At 47.1% G+C, this 15,981-nt stretch overlaps 1 protein-coding gene across 4 annotated transcripts in view; it reads right to left on the reverse strand.

Annotated features, from left to right (window-relative positions):
- SCARB1 (scavenger receptor class B member 1) overlaps nucleotides 1-15,981 on the reverse strand; it is a 92,953-nt gene that overhangs the window by 43,248 nt on the left and 33,724 nt on the right. For all 4 annotated transcript variants that reach the window (XM_061142105.1, XM_061142104.1, XM_061142107.1 and 1 more), the window contains one exon: nucleotides 791-948. In XM_061142105.1, the coding sequence (XP_060998088.1) occupies nucleotides 791-948 (158 nt within the window). The remainder of the gene's footprint in view (nucleotides 1-790; nucleotides 949-15,981) is intronic.

Consider the following 15,981-nt stretch of genomic DNA (forward strand, 5'->3'; position numbering starts at 1 on the left):
CCCCATCAAGGTGGAGGATGGTCTTCTCTGGCCGAGCAGAAGAGTCCTGGAACACCTCCCTGTTAACTGCACCACCAGCCAATCAGAAGAAAGTTTTGCACACTGGAAGAAGATAAGGCCCTGACCTTTTCTCCAAATGAGTCTCCCTTTAAAAACTTTCATGGTTGAGCAGAATCTTTAGAGTTGGTTTTTGGACATGAATTCACCTTCTCCCCACATTGCTGGCCTCCTGAATAAAGCAATCTTTCCTTTCCAACCAGCACTTGCCTTTTTTTTTTTTTTTTAACTTTTTGGCCACACCTCGAAGCATGTGGGATCTTAGTTCCTTGACCAGGGATCAAACCTGTGCCCCTTACAGTGGAAGTGTTCATTCTTAGCTGTTGGACTGCCAGGGAAATCCCAACACTTGTCTTTTGAGTGGCAAGCAGCCAAACTCAGGTAACGATAATGTGTTCATAACTAACATTTACTGATCACTTACTGCATGCCAGGCACTGTGCTGGGCTCCCCATTATCTCATCCAATCCTCATAACCACTCCACCATGGAGACAGTCATCCCCATTTTACAGAAGGGGACACTGCGGCACAGGAAAGTAAAGGCCCTTGCCCACAGTCAGAGACCTGCTGAGTGGCAAAGCCAGGCAGTCACTCCCAAGTCTCAAGCACTGGAGCACTGGATTAGAGCAAGCAGAATGACCCTGAGTGAGCCCTTCTGCAAGGGGCCTCAGTTTCGTCATCTGTAAAATGGGGTGATGACCTGAGTCCCAGCCCAACCCCCTCCATCCTCACCTGTACACATAAGGCCCGCGCTCCTGCACCTGTGGCTTCTGGCCTTGGATGATCTCCTCGGGGTTGAGGATGTTGAAAAAGTAGACAGAAAGGTAGAAGGGGACAGGGATTTCCTTCCACATGTTGAAAGACAGGCTGTTGGGGTCGATGCGCACATTCTGTGGGGGACGAGACAAACAAGCTCATGAGGAAGAGGGCCAGGGCCCCCACCCACCCACCTGCCCTACCACAAGCCTCCAAAATGGCTGCTTGGTGCCAGCCTGCATCACAGACTCCACAGGGTCATTGAGGAAGGGGCTCCCTGGAGGTGCTCTAGGAGCAGGAGGAGGTGGGAAAGCTGTTGACACATGCTGCTCCAGAGTTGACATAAGACATAATTAATGTTAATAGTTGATATTATTTTTATGCATTATTTTAAAATGTGTTTTAATAACAACAGCCTGATCAAGAGACTGGGAGGTGGCCACTGCTCAACCACAGCTCACAACACCTGGTGGGAAGTGGGCTCCATGTGTCAAATTCATCATTCATTCATTCGCTCATTCATTTAACACACATTTTTAAAAACTGAAGTATAGTTGATTTACAATGTTTCAGGTTTACAGCAAAATATTCAATTTTATATATATATATATATATATATATATATATATATATACACACATATTCTTTTTCAGATTCTTTTCCACTATAGGTTATTTTAAGACATTGAATATAGTTCCTTGTGCTATATAGTAGGTCCTTGTTGTTTATCTGTTTTATATATAGTAGTGTGTATCTGTTAATTCCTAATTTATCCCTCTCCCCTTCTCCTTTGGTAACCCTAAGTTTGTTCTCCATGTCAATACACATTTACTGAACACCTACTACATGCCAGGCCCTCTTCTAACAGCTGGGGTTAGAAAAGCGAACAAGACAGACCCAGATCTCTAACTTCATGGGGCTTTTATTCCAGTAGAAGAAAGACAGGTCATCAACAATTAGGGTAAAATACGTGGTGTATGAAAGGACATGGTGAAAACACAGCAGGGACTGGGAGGAGGACTGCAATTTTAAACAGAGCAGTCAGGCAGGTGAAATGTAAGGAAAAACAAAGCACAAAAAACTAAACCAAAATTAAAAACTGAAGGCACTGGAGGGGACACGTGGATTTAGTGGTGGTGGGTAATTTCATGCATAAGACACAGCCCGTGCAAAGGCCCTGGGGCTGGGAGAACTGAGACAGAGCAATGGGGAACAGCAAGGAAGCCAGGGGGGAGCAGAGCCTATGCGTGGGAGGGCAGGAGATGAGAACAAGAGCAATTTTCGATGAAAAGCCAGAAATACAGAAATTTACACGCTGTGGTCTTGTGCTAAGTTGCTTCAGTCATGTCTGACTCTTTGTGACCCTGCGGGCTCCTCTGTCTATGGGATTCTCCAGGCAAGAATACTGGAGAGGGTTGTCCTCCTCCAGGGGATCTTCCCCGACCCAGGGGTCGAACCTGTGTCTCCTGTGTCCGCTGCACTGGCAGGCAGGTTCTTTATCACTAGCGCCGTATGAACTATAAAACTCTAGGTTTATAAAGCTTGGCAAAAACCCCTTGCCACCCAACCCCGCTCCCAACCTGACCAGCCCATCAGGTAGTTGCTCCATGTTGCAAAGCCGACTGTCTGGAACAGCTTGCGTCACCTTCACTTTTTCTTTGAATGTGGCCTTCCAGGACAAGGACAGCCACTCCCACTGTCCCCAGACAGACTGTCCCAGAACCAGTAGGCAGGGACTCTGGAGAAGGCAGAAGACTGGAACTGGCCGGTCAGGCCCAGCCCCATGTCCCTAACTGGTAGATTTTGGGAAGAAGTGGGTTTGGAGAGAGACAGACCTGAGGGCAAGTTGGCCAGCCCTGAACCTCAGTTTTCCCATCTGTGCAATGAGGCCAGTGACTCTGTAGCCTCAGTTGTGCTTCATTTGATCTACATGGCACTTCAATGAAGAAAAGTTGAACTCACTGTCAAGAACAAAAGAAAACGATTTAACATAAAATCTGGATTTCAAAGTTCTCTTGAAAATATCAGATCAGAGACTTGCCTTCGGGTGTAATAATCCTATATTGATGAATACATCTTCCTACCAGCTACGAGAGTCACAGGGATCACTTTTTTTTAAGGTTTTTTAAATTTAGTTATTTCTCTTTGGCTGCGTTGAGTCTTCACTGCTGCGTTCTGACTTTCTCTAGTTGCAGTGAGCAGGGGCTACTTTCTAGTTGCAGTGCTCAGATTTCAGTAGTTGCAGCATGCAGCCTCAGTAGTTGCGATCCACAGGCTCAGTTGCCCCACAGCATGTGGAATCTTCCCAGACCAGGGATCAAACCCACGTACCCTGCACTGGCAGGCAGATTCTTAACCACTGAACCACCAGGGAAATCCAGGATCATTTTTATCACCTGAGCATCCAGTACATGCAAATAAAGGTGACTAGAAAATGTGCTTTGTACAAAGCAACACAAATGAGTATTTCCTTACTGAAGAGGATATGGAGAAAAGGGAACTCTCCTACACCGTTGGTGGAAATGTAAACTAGTACAGTCACTATGGAGAACAGTATTGAAATTCCTCAAAAAACTAAAAATAAAATTACCATATGATCCTGCAATCCCACTCCTGGGCATATATCTGGACAAAACTCATTCAAAAAGACACATGCACCCTCAATGTTCACTGCAGCACTATTCACTATAGCCAAGACATGGAAGTAACCGAAGTGTCTACTCACAGATGAATGGATAAAGAAGTTATGGCATATATACCACGGAATAGTCTCACCATAGAAAAGATGAAATAATGCCATTTGTGGCAACATGGATCAAACTACAGATGGTCACACTAAGCGAAGTCAGTCAGACAAAGAAAGACAAATATCCTATGATATCACATGAGGAATCTTAAAATATGATACAAATGAACTTATTTGTAAGACAGAAACAGACTCACAGACACAGAAAACAAGCTTATAAGTGCCAGGGAAGAAGGGTGGGGGCAGGTATATATTAGGAGGTTGGGATTAACACACAGACAACTACTATATACAAATTGCTGTGCTATACACCTGAAACTAACATAACATTGTAAATCAACTTTATACCAATACAAAATTTAAAAAAAACCAGCAAGCATTTCCCAGGGATTGCCTGTGTGTCAGATGCCGTTCTAGGCTCTTCACATCATTGTCACCTCCCTAACCAACACCATGACCCCTCAAACCAAGAGGGCCATGGCCCTCACCTTAAACAAAGGCAGCAGCTGCAACTCCCTTCTGGGCCCCGAGGTCCCTGGGGCTGAGGTATTTCCAGCTCCTCCCAAATTTTGTGAGCTGCTAGAAATCCAGATGTTTCTATGGCATCTGATTGTTTCAAGAGCAACACCGTATTTTTCAAAATCAACACACCCAGGAGGCAGATGGCTCATCTTCAGGCCACGAACTGGACCCCAGGAGACCCCTTTGCCACACTTGCCAGAGCACCTCAGCCAGACCATCTCCCAGAAGGGGGGACCTCTCTGGGTCACAGGCAGGGACACTGAGGCCCAGCGAGGCTGTGTGGCTCTTCTCCAGCCCCACCACCCACCCCCTCAGCATGGGCTTGGTGAATGAGGTGAATGCTTGCCCCATCACGTCCGACTCTTTGCAACCCCATGGACTGGGGCCCGCCAGGCTCCTTTGTCCGTGGGATTTTCCAGGCAAGAGTACTGGAGTGGGTTGCCATTTCCTCCTCTAGGGGATCTTCCCGACCCAGAGATCAAGCACGCATCTCCTGTGTTTCCTGCATTGCAGGCAGATTCTTTACCACTTGAACCACTGAGGAAGCCAAGAAAGTGGAATTCAGACTTCAGCCTGGAGATTGTTGGGGGGTTTGGGGGTCGGATGGAAACCCTCAAAGGATCAAAGACAGGCCCACCCGTGGAGGCAGTCTGTCGTGCCCTCTCTCCATCCCCTCATCCACAGAACAGTGGTCAGAAGAAAACACATCAACCCAGTTTCCTTCTTTTTACATGTTTGTGATAAGACACACAAGATCTAACCTCTTAGCAAATATTTAAATATACAGTACAGTGGGTTTTCTATTTTTCGCTGTGCTTGTAAGACCTTAGTTCCCCAACCAGGGATCAAACCTGGGCCCTCGGCAGTGGGAGCGCAGAGTCCTAACCACTAGACCGCCAGGGAATTCCCTACCATGTAGTACTATACAGATCTTTTATTCACCATGACTAATAATAATATTATGTAATATTGGAAATATAATTGTAAAAGACCCTGATGCTGAGAAAGATTGAAGGCAGGAGGAGAAGGGGACGACAGAGGATGAGATGGTTGGATGGCATCACTGACTCGTTGGACAGGAGTTTGAGCAAACTACGGGAGATAGTGAAGGACAGGGAAGCCTGGCGTGCTGCGGTCCGTGGTGTCACAAAGAGACAGACACAATTTAGCGACTGAACAACAACAACCATAAATAAAAAGGAAGGAAGGAAACTTTCAGAGGTGATGGACATGTTTACAACACAGATTGTGGTGATGGCTTCACTTCTCTCTAAACTCATCTGGTTGTAGACGTGCTTAGTCGCTCAGTCATGTACGATTCTTTGTAACCCCATGGACTATAGCCCACCAGGCTCTTCTGTTTATAGGATTTCCCAGGCAAGAATGCTGGAGTGGGTTGCCATTTCCTTCTCCAGGGCATCTTCCTGACCCAGGGATCGAATCCCACATCTTGTGTCTCCTGCATTGCAGGCGGATTCTTTACCCGCTGAGCCATGAGCAAAGTTGTATAATTATATACATACAACTAATTTATTACATCAATAATATAGCAGTAAAGTGGCTTAAAATTAAAAAAAAAAAAAGTTTCCAGTTCCTGCCTCCCTCCCCCAGCCCTGTTTTTTAGCAAAGGTACGGTGACCCAGAGAAGCCTGGAGAAGCCTTTGAAATTCCGGAATTCCGCTGTGCTTTCCTAATCTCCTGGCCTTTCCACCCAATTCAGGGATAAATCAAGGTCAAATCAATGAATCACCAGATGAAGGCTTACATCTCTCTCTCCAACAGAAGGGGATGTGGGGTTCTAGGGCACCACTCCGTTCGTGGGTACTCACAGGGAATCTCCCATGAGCCAGTTTTGCCTTCTGAATAAGTTATTAATCCTTTCTGTGCCTCAGTTTCCTCATCCATAAAATGAGTGTAATGATAGCATCCATCTCATAGGTATGGTGTGAGATTTAAGTGCCTTTGTAAAATGCTTAGAACAGGGGCAAGTAGAACCTAGGGACCCAGCAGGTCGGCCATGCAGAGTCACCTGGCACAAAGTGACCAGCCCTTCCCCCTCCCCCATTGCTGCCCCACCTCTGGTGGGGGATGGACTTTGCACCGCTTACAATCAGAGGGATAACTTTCTTTCGGTCACACTGGACCAGAAGCATTAGGACCAGGCAGCTGATTAGATAACAGTGCGCAGGCCAAGTTCACGGCCTTTTGCCCAACATAGCTGATTCTAACCCTGCCCCCACCCCCCAAGGTCAAAGATCACAGCCCACACACGAAGACCAAGAGAGAAAGCCAAGGTGATCCCTTCCTGGACACAGCTCCCTCTTATCCAACCAGATTCTCTGAGCTCATTCTGGACAGCCAAGAGGGCTGCCTGGAAGAGACGCCAGGTGAAAGAAAGAGTTGGGCTTTGTCATGAAAAAAAGACGTGGAGGGTGTTACTGGCAGGGGACACAGCCTGTGCAAAAGCTAGGTAGCTTCTAAGAACATGACCTACCTGAAAGTCCACCAATCTCAAATTTGAGTTGTTTTTAAAACAACTCAAATGTTCATGATGGATAAATCAACTGCTGTGTTTATACAATGGAATAAACAGATAAAAAGGAGAACTGATGCTTTCAAATTATGGTGCTAGAAAAGACTTGAGAGACTCTTTGCAACCCTATAGACTATAGCCTCTCCAGGCGCCTCTGTCCATGGGATTCTCCAGGCAAGAATACTGGAGTGGGTTGCCATGCCCGCCTCCAAGGATCCTCTCCACCCAGGGATTGAACCTGCATCTTTTACATCTCCTGCTTGGCAGGCAGGTTCTTTATCATTACAGTGACCTGCGAAGCCCTGTGAAGAGAATCATACAAGTCTTCAAAGGTATCCATAATTCTCTATTTCTTCAAAACAAGCAGAGATACAAAAGACCATATACGTCTCCTTTTACTTAGCAAAATATTTTTGAGGTCCTGGTCATTAATCTTTTTAAAGTGTAGTTTGCTGACTTTGTTGTTGTTTTAATTTGTTTGCCCCAGGTCTTAGTTGCAGCATGCATGATCTTTTAGTTGCAGCATGTGAACTCTTAGCTGCGGCATGTAGGACGTAGTGCCCTGACCAGGGATCAAACCCAGGCCCCCTGCAATGAGAGCAAGGTATCTTGGCCACCGGACCAATGAGGAAGTCCCAGTTTGTTGACTTTTATCAAATGTACATACCTCACCTGTCTGGCAACAAGAAATGGGACATTTTCATCACGCCTTGCTTAAAAGGATGTGTATGAGCCTTTCTGTGCTCCTAGCAGCATTATCTACAAGAACCAAAAGGTGGATGTGACCCAAGTGTCCACTGACAGATGAATGGGTGAATGTAATGTGGTGTAGCCAAGGTTATTCAGCCTTAAAAAAAAAAAAAAAGGAAATTCTCATATGTGCCACATCATGAGGGAACTTTTAAAACATTCCTACAGGCAATAAGACAGTCGAAAAAGCACGTATTATATGATCCCATTTGTGTGAAGTGTCTAGAACAGGCAAGGGAGTTCCCTGGCAGGCTAGTGGTTAGGATCGGGCTTTCAGTGCTGTGGCCTGGGTTCAATTCGAGGTCGGGAAACAGAGATCCCACAAGCTGTGCAAGATGGTTAAAAAGAAAATAGGCAAATCTATAGGGACAGATCTATAGAAGACTCTGATGTTGGGAAAGATTCAAGGCAGGAGTAGAAGGGGACGACAGAGGATGAGATGGTTGGATGGCATCACCGACTCCATGGACATGAGTTTGAGCAAGCTCCGGGAGTTGGTGAAGAACAGGGGAGCCTGGCATGCTGCGGTCCATTGGGTCACAGAGTCGGACACGACTGAGCGACTGAACTGAACTGATAGGCACAGAGAACAGTCTGGGAGTTGCCAGGGGAGCATGGGGAGTGACTTCTTAACAGCTACAGGGTTTCTTTTTGGGGTGATGAAAATATTCTGGAACTAGACATGTGTGTAATGGTTGTACAACATTGTGAATGTCCTAAATGTCACTCAATCTTATGGTTTTTAATGGTTTAAATGGTGAGTTTTTCATTAAGTGAAACTTGAAAAAAGAAAGTGAAAGTGAAAATTGCTCAGTCGTGTCCAACTCTTTGGGATCCCATGGACTATGGTCCATGGAATTCTCCAGGCCAGAATACTGGAGTGAGTAGCCTTTCCCTTCTCCAGAGGTTCTTCCCAACCCTGGGATTGAACCCAGGTCTCCCACACTGCAGGAGGATTCTTTACTAGCTGAGCCACAAGGGAAGTCCAAGAATACTGGGCGGGTAGCCTAGTCCTTCTCCAAGGGATCTTCCCGACCCAGGAATCGAACCAGGGTCTCCTGAATTGCAGGCAGATTCTTTACCAACTGCAAAATCAGGGAAGCCTTGACACAACTTTAAAAAAAGACAAAAAGAATAACTGCAAATTAAAACAAGATCACTTCCCAAAAGATGGACGCAAATTAAGTCACCTGAGAAAAACAAGCCCTGGAAAAGGTGTGGGGAGACAGAGATGCCCAAGAATGTGGGCACACTGCCCCTCCTCCCCATGACCCTACGGTGGCCTGCTTGGCACTCTGGCTTTCAGACACTGCTGACCCCGCCCAGGATCACTACCTGCACACCTGGGGCGGCGGAAACAAGCTTCAGGAAAGAACACCTGCCTTTCCAGCACGATGCTACTTACACTCCCAAAGAATCATCTGCTACTCAAATACTCTCTCCTTACCCATTCTGTCTTTACAGTGCTGGTCCCCACTCACTCCAGTCATCTCGCATCCCAAGACAGGATCACATGCAGCCCAGAGCTGGACAACTATGCCCTACAGATTCCCACACGTGTGCAAGATGGCTGCAAAACAATCATCGAGGGACTTCCCTGGTGGTCCAGTGGTTAAAATTCCATGCTTCTAATGTATGGGTTCAATTCCTGGTTGGGGAACTAAGATCCCACATGCTTCGTGGCAGACAGAAACTTGAGTGAAAAAAAGACAAGCTGCAGAAAGATAACCGTCACTATGGCCTGTTCATGGAATCACTGACACAATGGACATGAGTTTGAGCAAACTCTGGGAGATGGTGAAGGACAGGGAAGCCTGGAGTGCTGCAGTCCATGGGGTTACAAAGAGTTGGACACGACTGAGTGACTGAACAACAACTGCCTATTCACATGAATTTTTCAAACACACAAAATAACATGAAACATTTTATTTAAGTTGCCAACACAGTATTGGCCTATAAGCCAACTGGCCTGGCCCCTGTGGCCTCTCCAGATCCAATATCCTGCCATGTCCCTATCACTCAGCCCAGCCATGCTGGCCTCCTTGCCATCCCTTGTACAAGTAGGCACAGCCCTGCCCCAGGACCTTTGCATAGGCTGTTCTCTCTGCCCTCAGTGTTTCTCAGGAGGTAGCAGCATAGCCAAATCTCTCACCCTTCTTAATCTTTCCTCACATGCCTCCTCCCAGGAAGACACACCCTATCTACCCCCAAATCCCTGAACCCCCTAACCTGCTCTATGTTTTCCATAGTCATTGTTACGTTCCAGCACACTTATAATTAATTATGTTTACTGTTCTTCATCTGTCTCTCCTGCTAGATCATAAAGCCACCAGGACCAGATCCTCAGTTGCTTTATTCACTGATGGCTCCCCCAGGCCTGGAACAGAGGTTGGCACCCAGCAGGCACTCGGCAATATGAGCTCAGGAACAAATAGAATCAGAGTAGAAATGTCTAGGGAGCGGCTGTCTGCCTTCTCCTTTGTGCATGTTTTAGAAAGCTTGTACTTGAGGTACTACAGGGTAGGGGTTGGGGGGGGCGGGGGCACACTTCGAGGTTTGCAGTGTCTTAGTTCCCTGATCAGGGATTGAACCCAGGCCCTCAGCAGTAGAAGTGCAGTCTCAACCACTGGACCACCAGAGAAATCTCTCAATTAAGTAAATCTTAAATATTATAATGCTAAAGGAAATCAACCCTGAATATTCACTGGAAGGACTTATGCTGAAGCTAAAGCTCCAGTACTTTGGCACCTGATACAAAGAACAGACTAATTGAAAAAGACCCTGATGCTGGGAAAGACGGAGGGCAGGAGGAGAAGGGTACGACAGAGGACGAGATGGTTGGATGGCATCACCAACTCAATGGACATGAGTTTGAGCAAACTCTGGAAGCTGGTGAAAGACAGGGAAGCCCACTGTGCTGCAGTCCACGGGGTTGCAAAGAGTCAGACACAACTGAGTGACTGACCAACAACAAACATTATAATTTTAATTAAAATGTGATCTGCAACCTCACTGGCCAGGCAGCAGCCTTGAGTCTGGGGTGAATGGATGCTGAGACTCAGATCAGCAGTGGTCCACCTCCAAAAGCTCCCATTTCCTTTCTGGGTGGGGCAGTGAAGACCCTGCCAAGAGGGGGCACAGAGCAGATGTCCTGAGGCCCAGGGGCAGGGGAGTGGGACCCCAGACCAGTCTTCTTCATAGAGAGGCCCACAGAAGGCAGGGGAAAGGCCCAGGCTTCACATAACTGTCCCTTCAGGGAACTCAGGCCAGCCAGGCAGGCCTCCAGCACGAGCCTGGGATGAGCTTGGAGCAGAGAAGCAGGCAGAGGCTGAGAGGGGCCCCACAACTCCAGGAGCCTCTGTCCTCACCCTTGGGAGTCAGCAGATCACAGGATCTCTGCTCACAGACGCCAGGAAAGCATCTCTCAAGGGGTCACTGGGGCCAGGAAGTCTGCAACCCCGGTTAAACCACCCAGGAAACCTCCCCTTAGCCATCTCCGGAGCGGTAAGGGCTCCTGGGCTGCTGTAACAAAGCCACACTCTGGATGACTTAAATCATCTATCCTCTCTCAATTCTAGAGGCTGGAAGTCCGGAATTGAGATGTGGGCTCCTTCTGAAGGTTCCAGGGGAGGAGCCTAACTTGCTCCTCCAGCCCCTGGTGGTCTCAGGCATTCCTTGGCTTGTAGCCACCTCCCTCCAATCTCTGCCTCCTTCATCACATCCCCCTCTCTCTGTGTGTCCTCTTCCTATAAAGACATTCCTGTTGGACTTAGGGTCCATCTGATCCATACTTTCATCACATCTGCAAAGACCCTGTTTCCAAGTAAGATTAACATTCGCCAGTAGTGGGAGTTAGGACTTGGACATACTTTTTTTTGGGGGGGTGGGCAGGGGAGAGACCCTGCTCAGCCCAATCCAGGAAGAAAAAGCCAGGGCAAAGCTGAGTGATCAGGGTGTTGCTTGAACCACAAGTGCCTACTGCCTCCCATTACACTCTTCCCTGCTCCCAGGATGACTCTGACTGCCAATTCCAAAACTCCACTCTCCAGGTGCCACCTCCTCCAGGAGGCCTTCAGGGAACTACCTAAGATGAGCCTGCTCTGACCTAATTAAGACCTGGGTCATTCCGTGGACAGTCACCCCATCCCATGCTAGATGCTATGTTCTGAATTTAAAGATAGATGAACAAGGGACTTCCTTGGTGGACCAATGGCTAAGAATTCTCCTTGCTCGCAAGGCAGAGGATGCCGGTTCGATCCCTGGTCAGGGAACTAAGATCCCACATGCAGAGGGGCAGTTAAGCCCTTAGTGCCGCAACTACTGAAGCCTGTGCACCATAACTAGAGTCTGTGCATTGCAACAACAGATCCCACATGATGCAAGGAAGATCCTACATGCCACAACTAAGACCCAACACAGCCTTAAATAAATAAATATTTTTTAAAAATAAAGATAAATGAATAAAATGGGGTCCCTGAGAAGCTGGGGCAGGGCAGGGAAGCCAGAGAATCCTATCCACCATCTGTACAGCACTGGTCCAGTAACAAAACACTTCTGCCTACCTTGCCTCATTATATTCTCAAAGGCCCATTGAACAGACACAGACACTGAGGCCTGAGGGCCAAATATCACCTGGGGTCACAGGTGCAGGAAGAGACTGAGCCCCTGGTTTTGCATCAACATGCAGGCCTGTGTCCTCACGTTTCTCTCCCACTGGGCTCGGAGCACGCAGGACAGGAGTTTCACAAATTAATCATTAATTTGATCTGCCCATTGAATTGCAAAATGCAATCCCGCCCCCACTGGTAACAGGAAACACACCTCTAATAACCAGATGAGCCAAGACTCTGATTCACCTGTACGAGGCCGGGTTCTGGGATGAAACCAGACTCTTCCCGCTCCAGTCAGTTACTCTCTACCTCCTGGATCCAAGGATCCAGAGACACCCCCAGCCTCATAGGGCCCATTTTGTTGTCGTTGTTGTTCAGTTGTAGGGTCATATCCTACTCTTTGCGACCCCATGGACTGCGGCACTCCAATCTCCCAGAGTTTGCTCAAACTCATGTCCATTGAGTCAGTGATGCCATCCAACCATCTCATTCTCTGTCGCCTCCTTCTCCTCCTGCCCTCAATCTTTCCCAGCATCAGGGTCTTTTCCAATGAGCTGGCTCAACTCAGGGAAGACTATAGTATGGGCTGATTCAGTCTGGATTTGGGACTTCAGTCAACTTCCTTGACTAAAGTTCTGACTTCCTTTGATTTTAAAGGCAAGAAAGATCAAAGAAAAGTTGTGTTTTGTTTTTTTTTAACAGGAAACCCAAGCATGTTGCTACAACAGCAGAATGAGTTGCTTAAGCTAAGAAGTTGAGTCATGCTTGACTCCTCCATTTCTCTCCCACCCAAAAACCATCCATCAGGAAGCCTTGGCTGCTCTTGCTCTAAGACACACCCAAAATCCATCCACTTTTTCCCAACACCACCCCTGGCCCCTAGCATCATTTGCTTGGACCAATGCAGTCATCTCTTCACTGATTTTCTCACGTTTGCCTTTGTCCCTAGGCTGTTCCCCAAACAGATCACAGCTACTGGCTTAAAAGGTACATCTGATCATGGCATTTTCCTGCTCAGACACCTCCCACAGCTCCCCACTTATCTGGGGATTAAATCCCAATCTCTAACAGTGACCTACGAAGTCTCGCACCCTCTGGCTCCCTGCAGCTACACTAATCGTAGCCCCCTTGACAGTCCACCTCACTCACTCTGATCCAGCCACATTGGCCTCAGTCTTCCTGAGCCCACCAGGCAAGATTCTGCCACAGGGCCTTTGCACTGACTGTTTGCTCCTCCAAGGGCAGTCTTCTCTCCGAGGTCCACATAGGTGAGCCCTTCATTTCTCAAGTCTAAAGTCACCTTTTCAAAAAGGACTTCCATCAGCAATATTTGCTGATTTCTCACTGCATGTCAGGCTCTTTTCTAGGTCCTGGGGACTATAGCAGTGAACAAAATGGACAAAGAGACTATCCTTTCTAAAGTAGTCCTTCCCCCATCACATTCCACCCACCACCTGTTTCATCTGCCCAGCATTATCAACATCAGCAATTCCTATGTATTTGTTGACAAGTCCCCCTTCCTGCTGCCTGGAATGCAGTCATGATAGATTGAGCTACAACAGCCACTTTATGTCATGAGGCAGCCGTGAGAATAGTAGCCACCCACAAAGGATGGTAGAGAAGAAAGATAGGAAACCCGATCCCCGTGACTTCAATGGGGCCACCCCATCAGCCCTGGGCAGTGAGTCCTCAGAGAAGGGTCCATCAGACTCACAAAGAGATCCTATACCATATACCAAAAGGGCTACCACGAAAAAGACGGACAATTGTCAGCAAGGATGTGGAGCTACCAGAATGAACACTGGTCAAAGTGCAGTTTGGTACAATCGGTACAGAAAATGATGTGGCAGTGTCTCCTAAAGCTAAATAACACACATGTCCACAAATGAATGACAGATGGCACATTCATACAATGGGACATCACCCAAGCAAAGAAAAGGAATGGACACAGATGACCTAAATGAGCACAGTGATGACCAACAGAAACTCAACGCCCATTGATGTGATATTCCAGGGAATGGGCAAAGCTAATCTCTGGTGCTAGAGGCGGGGGTTGCAGCACCTTGGGATGAGAGCTGACGTGGAGGGATTCAGGAGAGCCTTCCCCAGGTGAGCATGCCAAACACACATCCACATAATTCGTTGACCTCTACACCTAAGGTTGTACACTTTTCTGCACTGATGCTCAATTTAGAATTTTTTTTTTCAGCCTCGTCACTCAGCTTGCAGGATCTTAGTTTCAGGACCAGGGATCAAACCCATGTACCCTGCAGTGGAAGCACAGAGCCCTAACCACTGGACTGCCAGGGAATTTAGATTTTTTAATGAAAAAAAATTAAAGCAAAAAAATTTTTAATATAAAGGGTGAGGGCTTTTGAGCTGTTTAGCACTCCCTCAAGAGGCACCTCAGCCCACAAAGGCTCAACAGGGAGACTGTATCCCGTCCAATCTGACCTCTGAAGCTCTCAGCCTGCCTCTAGGAGACCAGCAAGGAGACCACTGGGGACCCAGGAGGAAGGAGAGGCGGGTCTGGAGGCCCTCCCTACAAGCAAGGGGACCCAGCTCTATGTCTGCAGCCAGCCACTCCCCATCTCCTAACTTCCTGCCCTTCTCCATCTACCAGAACTTTCTGTGCCCTGGTTTCCTCATCTGTAAATAGGGTTTGGAAACAGGGAGGACCAACCTCAACTGGGGAGTCACGTGGACATAATGAGATGAGCGCAGCACTGAGCCTCTGTGCTCTTCCTGCCCAAACCCAGAACCACAATCTGATCACAAGAAAAGCGTCAGACAAATCCCCATGGAAAGGGCATCCGACCAAACCCCTGACCATCCAGGTCACCAAAACCAACAACACTCTGAGAAACAGGCACAGCCAAGAGGAGGCTAAGGAAACACAATGACTAAGTGTGACATGGTGTCTGACGGGATCCCAGGAGAGGAAAAAGGAAATGAAGGACTTCTCTGGAGGTCCAGTGGTTAAGACTACGCTTCCACTGCAGGGGGTGCAGGTTCGATCCTTGGCCGGGAAACTAAGATCCCATATGCTTCGAGGTGCAGCCAAAAAAAAAATTTTTTAAGGGAAAAGAAAAAGATGAGCTAGGAACTAAGGAAATCCCAACAAAGTGCTGACATTAGTTAATACTAAGGGGATCACCACTAATGGACTACACTAATAAAGATGTTAGCAATAGGGGAAACCAAGTGTGGGGAACGAGGGAGACCTCTGTACTGTCTTCTCCACTTTTAACTGTAAATCTAAAATTGTTTTAAACATAGGAAGCTATCGAGACACAAATAGGACCTATCTCACAGGGCTCCATGAGGGTCACATCAGTGCCTGGCTGAGTTACATCAGAGCTGAGAAGCAAAGGGAAAATGAGAGCCCCAGTAGTGCTCCAGAACATTAAATTCATTGAGTAAATATTGAAATGTTTAAAAGTAGATATACTAAAACAATATTGGGACTTCCCTGGTGGTCCACCAGTTAAGAAACCAACTTCCAATGCAAGGGAGCCCTGATCAGGGAACTAAGATCTTAGATGCCATGGGGAAACTAAGCCTGTGTGCACTGCAACTAGAGAAAGCCCACACACCACAACGAAGACCCAGCATAATAAAAAAAAAAAAAAAAAATTAAGAAAAAAATAAAACAACATTTTAAATATTTTATTTAAACCCAAACCAGAATTTATTATAAATTTACCCCTGGCTTTTCTTTTTTTTTTTTTACTTCCTTAGCTTTAATGGAAGCAAATTCATTGCATTCTATTTCTATTGCCATATAACAAACTATCAAACATGTACGGGCTTAAAATGTCACACATTTACCATCTGACAGCTTTGGAGGTCAGAAGTCCAAAATGGGTCCCAGGTGGCACAAGTGGTAAAGAACCAGCCTGCCAGTGCGGGAGACCTAAGAGACATGGGTTCGATCCCTGGGTTGGGAAGATCCCCTGGCGAAGGGAATGGCAACCTACTTCAGTATTCTTGCCTGGAGAATTCC

This window comes from Dama dama, chromosome 5, assembly GCF_033118175.1.
Source record: "Dama dama isolate Ldn47 chromosome 5, ASM3311817v1, whole genome shotgun sequence".
Taxonomy (NCBI): Eukaryota; Metazoa; Chordata; class Mammalia; order Artiodactyla; family Cervidae; genus Dama; species Dama dama.